This window comes from Miniopterus natalensis, chromosome 3 (assembly GCF_054644295.1).
Source record: "Miniopterus natalensis isolate mMinNat1 chromosome 3, mMinNat1.hap1, whole genome shotgun sequence".
Lineage (NCBI taxonomy): Eukaryota > Metazoa > Chordata > Mammalia > Chiroptera > Miniopteridae > Miniopterus > Miniopterus natalensis.
In genome coordinates this window covers 41,913,605-41,920,295 of record NC_142083.1, presented here as the reverse complement: position 1 = coordinate 41,920,295, position 6,691 = coordinate 41,913,605, and the positions used below count along the sequence as shown (strand labels likewise).

Here is a 6,691-nt window from a genome sequence, read left to right as displayed (position 1 = left end):
GAACTGTGGAATATATACTGCTATAATTGCCCCCTCACAAAGCTTTCTGTATAGTCCTTAGGGTCACCGTCAAGTCACTTATAAGCACTGGTGGTGTGAGATATAACCCACTCAACCCCAAACATGAGCCAGTCATGTAAAATTTACTCAAGTTTCTGAAAGGAAGATTAAAGAAGATTTACACTGCAGCCTGCTTGTGCTATAGGCTCGCCCGCAAACCCTCTCTCTATTCCGCAGGGCCTCTGCCCCAGGCTCTCTGACCTGCACTAGACCACCTCCAGCAGACCTCCTCTTCACTGTGTCCCTCTCCCCCACTGTGAGGTAATGCTCAGCCTTCTCAATCCACCTTTCCTCCCCCAGTCTCCTATCACAATTGTTTTATGCATACGCCACTTCACCAAATTCTCCAGTTTCTCCAAACTTGCAAGTGCCCAACACAGAATAACCCTTCAGAGTAACTCCGAGTTATGTACAGTGCAAGATAGGCTGTGATGGGTCCATATCCTCAAGATATAATCAAGTGAGCCAGCTGATCCTGTCTGAATCCTGTCTCCAAGGAAGGAGAATAGGAGCCACGTGTCCTAAAGATGACCTCAGGTCATTGGCACCTCCACAGCATAGGCTCTTAGGAGCCTACATTGTTTGGAAGTCCATAGAGAGACTCAGGAAGATGTATACTTTAAAAACTGTTTAATAGCCATATATTGATATCTCCCTTGTCTTCTTTGAGCTTCCCAAATCACAAAACTTTTTACACGGAGGCATTATCAAAGTAAACCTACTGAAGATGTAATAGGATGGATGGAGGAAGGAGTTTCTACCATGCACCACATAGGAAACAATCTAGCAAAGCAAAGCCCCCACTATGCATTTTTCCCCGAAGTCCCTTTATAGGTGAGCTATGAGCTAGAATCTTCTTTTCTTTGACCTATTCGTCCAGGAAGCCCTTGGCCTTGCACCTGCCTGCTTTCTCTCCTCTATTAGGCAGGGTTTTTTTCATCTGCACAAAGCCTGGACCCCAGAGGGAGTCTTGCTTCTACCCCACTGCAAGCTTATCAGAGTATTTATAGCAAAGCAAGCCTCTTCTTACAAAGTAATTCTCACACCAGCTGGCAAGAAGATAGTGTTTTCTCCGTATGTTACATGTCCTTTATTGTTTGAAAGGTAGTATTATGTTTGTTGAATTTAAGTGTATAATTCTAGATTCATCTTTTCAACAGATAATTACTAAGAATCTTTTATCTGCCAGGCAATGGGCTGGAAGCTGGGGCTACAGTGTGTGCAAGACCCAGCACCTGCCCTCAGTGAGCTTCCTGTTTAGTAGGGAAGGGCTAGAAAGCACGCATTTCAGCTCCCAGTGCTAAGTGTGTATTGGGGGAATACCTGCTGTGATGGGAACACTGTCAAAAATCACTGCACCCCTTCTTGAGGGAGGAAGGTCGGGGAAGGCTTTGCAGAGAAAGGGACAATAGCAGCAGCCAGCCAGCTGAACAGTGTTGGGGGAGGGAAGGGAAGGGAAGGGTGGAGGCCGCATTCCAGTCAGGACACAACAGGCCCTGGGCCCAGGGGCGGCGGGAACCGAGCTGCAGCGGCGGGCAGTCCTGGGCGGCATACAAGGGGAGGCCGGGGCTGCCAAAGCTGAGCCTGGAGGGGAAAGCGCCCTCAAGGGCCTGCAATGCCGTCTTGAAGAGTTTGGGTGGTTGTCGTCTGTTTTTCTTATTTTATTTATTTCACTGTTTGTTTGCCTGAAGTTAGTGGGAGAGATTTTGAGCAGACAGGCAGCATATTAGCATATTTCTATTTCAGTCCTTCAGGAAAAAACCTCACTGGATGAAAGAAAAGCCAAACCAAGCCCAAAAAAGGTATATGTGTGATGCGGTAACTGCTATGTTTGAATCGTGTACGAAGTGCCCTGAGGGGCCGGGGACTCCCGTGGCTTCTAGAACAAGTGACCCGGGCAATGGAGGGGGCACGTCAGCAGCGCAAATACCCCACCTCTTCAATGTACTGGTTTTATTCTGATCCGCGCCCTTTAATTCCTGAGAACTTTGAAGACGGTATTACTCAAGCATCTTCTAAAGCCACAGTTGCATTTATTATTTATCTGAAGCTCCTGATGGCTTTCTTTCCTGTCAGGGATACGAATCTGAAGAAATTTTAGAGCTCAGATGATAACTTCCTTGAATAAATTATTATAAAATTTTCAACTTTAAGGAAAACAATCAACTACAGTAATAATGTAAGGAGCCTTAATCTAATTTTGGTGTTATTTCCTGAATGATCTACAAAGTCCAGAAACTTTACAGAAATGTTGAAGAATGAAGTTTGCATGGTCATTAAATTACCCTTTTCTTCAAGACAAAATAGATTCTCTTCTCTTATGACAGCAATGTAATAAATGAATCTAGTAAGAGAGAAATGGATGTCAAATTTTAATTTGTAAACAAAGAACTATTAAAAATAGTAATTAAATAATGTTGAACGCTTACTATGTGCCAAGTGTGATTTTTGCATTTTGTCATTTAATACTCCGAATAGTCCTATGAACTACATACTAGTAGTAGCTTCACCCCCCTGTTATTAATAAGGAAACAGGTTTAGAAAGGCTATGTAACTTGCCTAAAGTTATGCGGGTACTAAGTAGGAGAGCTGGGGTTTGAGCTAAGTCTGTCTGCAGAGGTTGTGTTTTATTTCTTGTTGCTGCAATCTCTCTTCTTACAGATCTTGGGGATCTTAGCCCCTCCCTTTGGACTAGATATTGAATATCAGCTTGGCAAAGGGCTAAAGTACAGACATGTAAGTAGGCGACGAGTCCAGAAAGGAGCGCTTGTATTTAATAAGCCTATAATTCCATTGGCGATTCAATCATTTAATTTGAAAGTCAACCTCCACACCCTTCCTTTCTGTCAGACCACCATCATCTTTGCTGAAGGCTGTGCGGTATGGCCTTAAATTATTTACCTTTCCTCTATTTTTTTTCATTCTCATCAATTTGTGGGCCACGATTGATTAAGAGGACTGAATACTTGCCCCCACCTGGTTTTGGTGCTGGGAAGGTGGCTTCCTATAGAGCGAGGAGGACAGTGTCACGGCGGACAGCCGCTCTGGCTTTGAATTCTGGCTCGATTGCTTCCTAGCTGGATGTGCTTAGAGAAACTGAACTTCCCACAGCATCAGTTTCTTCATCTGTAGGTTTGATTAGCTGACGTCTGCGGCTACCTGTCACGCATTTGATAAGTGGCGTCACTGATAGTGAGACCTGCTTTCTCTAGTGCTGCCCACAGACTGCACTGTGGCAGTGGGTTCCTCAGGCCTGGCACGGCTCGTTCACAAATACTTCCTCTTCCTTACGTGGCACCGGTGTACAACCTCTCCGAATAAATGTTTGATTGAAAGGTTGGCAAGTGACTCTAGTGGTGGTGGTTAGGGATAGGGTTCACTGGCTCAGACTGCCATCTATAAAATGTGTCTATCAGAATCAGATGCCCAGTTGGCTGTGCTTCACGCTCAGAACGAGTTGGTGTCTTCGGAACACGCCATTTGTTAAGGTCCTGGAGTCCTCGGTCAGCTCACTCTCCTGTTCACAGGGCTGACTGTTGCCTTGAACCTGTGCCACAGACTCAAAGGTTATATTTGCCTTCCCAGCATAGGAAACAGGTTGTTTCTCAGGCACTATGCCAAGGATCTGAGTGTAACATACACTTGAACTCAGACAAGTGACAAGTGTATCCCTTGTTTGTTGGTTTATTGATTGATTGATTTTTAGAACACAAGGCTTCTCTCAGGACCAGCCAAGCCTCCTTGCCTGGAAATCTTTTCATAGTGAGGTTTTCATTATTATGGTATTTATTGTAAGGGGATCTAAACTGTAATATAATACAATTACAATCGTAAATATAATTATGACTGTGTAAGTGCTGAGGGAATACAGTAGAGGAGATTAATTAGAGACAGGTGGTTCTAGGACCCCTCCAAGGGTTTCTGACGGATTCAGGGGGACATCTTGGTTCTCTCTAGACTTCTCAGGCTCCCAAAGGACTCTCTTCCACTGAGAGCTTATAGTGGGCAAAGTAAGGGCCTTTGCATCTGCATCCAAATCAGAAGGATATTTTGGCTCTTGCTTTTAAGTCTCACCTTATTTCTTTAAAATAACTAACGTTACTAGAAAATATTCCATTATCCATTAAAGAACTTATCTTTGAGACCTCTGATGATGGAAGTTTTCCCCAATTTTGAAAAATAGCCTTTTAAAATGAAGTGACATGCAAAAAACTAGGGTCATCCCCCCAACTCTGTTGAGGAGAGGCACCTTTAATGATGGACCCCATAAGTTATGTAACGTTAATGGAGCCTGACATGGCCCTCATTGGGGCACCATGGTTACTCTCATCTGGTTGGTCATCATGAGGTCTTACTTATGCTAGGGCAGGGGTGTGACCACTCCGCATCCTTTGTCTTCCCATACACCTACACATTTCACAGCCTTGCATATTTGGCAAGAGACTCTCCTAACATTGAGCAACAGGTAAACTGCTAGGTATAGGGTTTGTTTTCCAGTAAGTTATTTTGGGATGGATGTAAACGTTTTGACCATCGCTGACATTAAAGCTAATTTAACCCCTAACTCAGGAAATAAAGCTAGCCCTAGGTTTTTCTGGGTGCTCTTAGCACTTTAAGTTTTAGGATGCATATGCACCTCAAGCAGCGATTATAAGTTCCTGCATAAACATAGCTAGACTGTCCTTGGTCTTAAGGTTAGTTTAATGTACAAATACATGTTTAATCACCATCAGTAAGAAGCTGAAACAAAACTAGTCAAAGCCCACGTTAGAAAGGAGAATTCTGTGGAGCTCTAACTCCAAAGGTGATATAAGCCAGTCTACCTTGCTGACCGTCAACTGTCAGGAGCGCAGAGTCCCAACTTCAGCTTGGTGGTGAAAGGCTCTACCATCCCAGATGAGTCACTGAAACTCTCTGCTTCTCAGTTTCCCCACTTGTTATGCAAAGACCTTACAGAAGACTTTTTAAAAATGCCCTGTTTTCAAGCATTTGAATGGGAAATCACTCTATAGGAACAAAGAAAACAAACTTTTTAAAAAAGCAAACTTCTAGCCTGGCTGGATCTTGACATCAGTACCACATTACTGGTCTGTTGCCAGATACGGTTAGAAACCAGCAGTCAAGCAAAAGTGAAGTTCCAAGAATCTGCATTATTCAAGTGCCAGCGAGCAAAAGGTAGCCTGTCGTGTTTCTACACCACTGGCAAGATGGGAACAGGCTGAAGCAGGCAGCTGGGAAAACTGCGGGCAGGATGGGACAGAGCCCCAGGGTTCAAAGGAGAAGGTAAGGGCCAGTGGGCTCCACGGCTGAACGCAGTGATTAATTGTTATCGCGTGGTTCAAATATGTTTATTTCGTAAACATTCACCCCAGACGGCGGTGGACAAGGGGCCTCTTTTTTAGCTACAACTGATCATTAACAACAAACTGGGTGAAAGAAGGAAAATGAATGAATGAAAGAAAAGGACTGTGATTGTTTGCATTACCCAAAGGGATCAACAATAGATTCTTTACAGGCTGCGGGTACAACTTTTCAGCATTATTTTCCAGCCACAACCACCAGCAGAAACTCCCTATAGAAGGAGGGTCACAGCTACGCAGACAAGAGAAAAGGAAGCTGTCGTGGGCACCTTCGGGAGGACAGACAGCCGACAGGGTGTTTCTCTCTGAAGGTGCGTGTGTGATTGCACGAACCCTTCGCGTGGTCATTTTTCAGGGGTTTTGATAATGCTGATGCAAAATAAGAGCAAAATTACAGGTGCCGGTTCCCAGCGTAGAATCTGATAAACAGCTCACCATTTTGCAGTGGCTGGTCACATCTGGCGCCTTTTGGGATGCAAAAGTACTGGGAGGATTATTGCAAAACTTAAAGACACTTTTGCTGCCATTACTTTGTTTTTAACCTAAATTAGTGAGGATTTTTTTTTTTAGGGGGTAGAGAGGGAGCCCTTTTTTAGAGAGTCATAATGCTTATATCATAAATTTACTTAGTTAAACACTAATCAAATACCAAAATGGAAAAGGGGGTTAAGTTTAGAGTAGTTGCTGGAAAACTTTTCTAAATTGACCTTAAATAGACAGAAGCTGGGGTAAAACTATGGATGGGTGGATTATGGTTTATTAATGTTGCTGTGCTATCAAATTTCCCAGTTTAAATAATCTGCTTAAACTCGATTTGCCATTGTTGATACCTCTCCTTACGACGTTGAATTAGCATGTCATGCATAAGAGTAATAATATAAATAGAACAGCATTGTTCTTATTCTTTATGGAGTTGTGTTCTTCCGTAACAGCAGAAAAACATTAACATAAGGATACAGTGTGTTGGAGTGTGGTTGATATTTTGGTCATTTTTAACAAAGCTCTTCGTTTAGAATATGAATATTTTTCTATATTTTATATCTGCTTTAAAGTTATTGGCACCAGGGCTGGACGTAGATGGGTGAAGAGAGTCTGGGTCTTAGTCTTTACAAGAGTATGTCTTGATTCTTACCCATTTTCTATCAGGTTGCTTGAGGAATAATTATTCGTGTATGTAGATAGCAGTACATGATCCTCCTGCTCTCTTTCCTCTTTGTGCCTCTATGTTGAAAACATGCAATTCAAATCTTAGGCTTCGAAATGGTCAGAGC

The 6,691-nt window shown here is 43.2% G+C and overlaps 1 protein-coding gene across 1 annotated transcript in view; it reads left to right on the top strand.

The window, feature by feature from the left end:
- Nucleotides 1–5,290: 5,290 nt before the first annotated feature.
- SSBP2 (single stranded DNA binding protein 2) overlaps nucleotides 5,291–6,691 on the top strand; it is a 239,473-nt gene continuing 238,072 nt past the window's right edge. Inside the window, exon 1 of the mRNA XM_016210348.2 lies at nucleotides 5,291–5,343. Coding sequence (XP_016065834.1) covers nucleotides 5,312–5,343 — 32 coding nt within the window. The 5' untranslated portion in view covers nucleotides 5,291–5,311. The remainder of the gene's footprint in view (nucleotides 5,344–6,691) is intronic.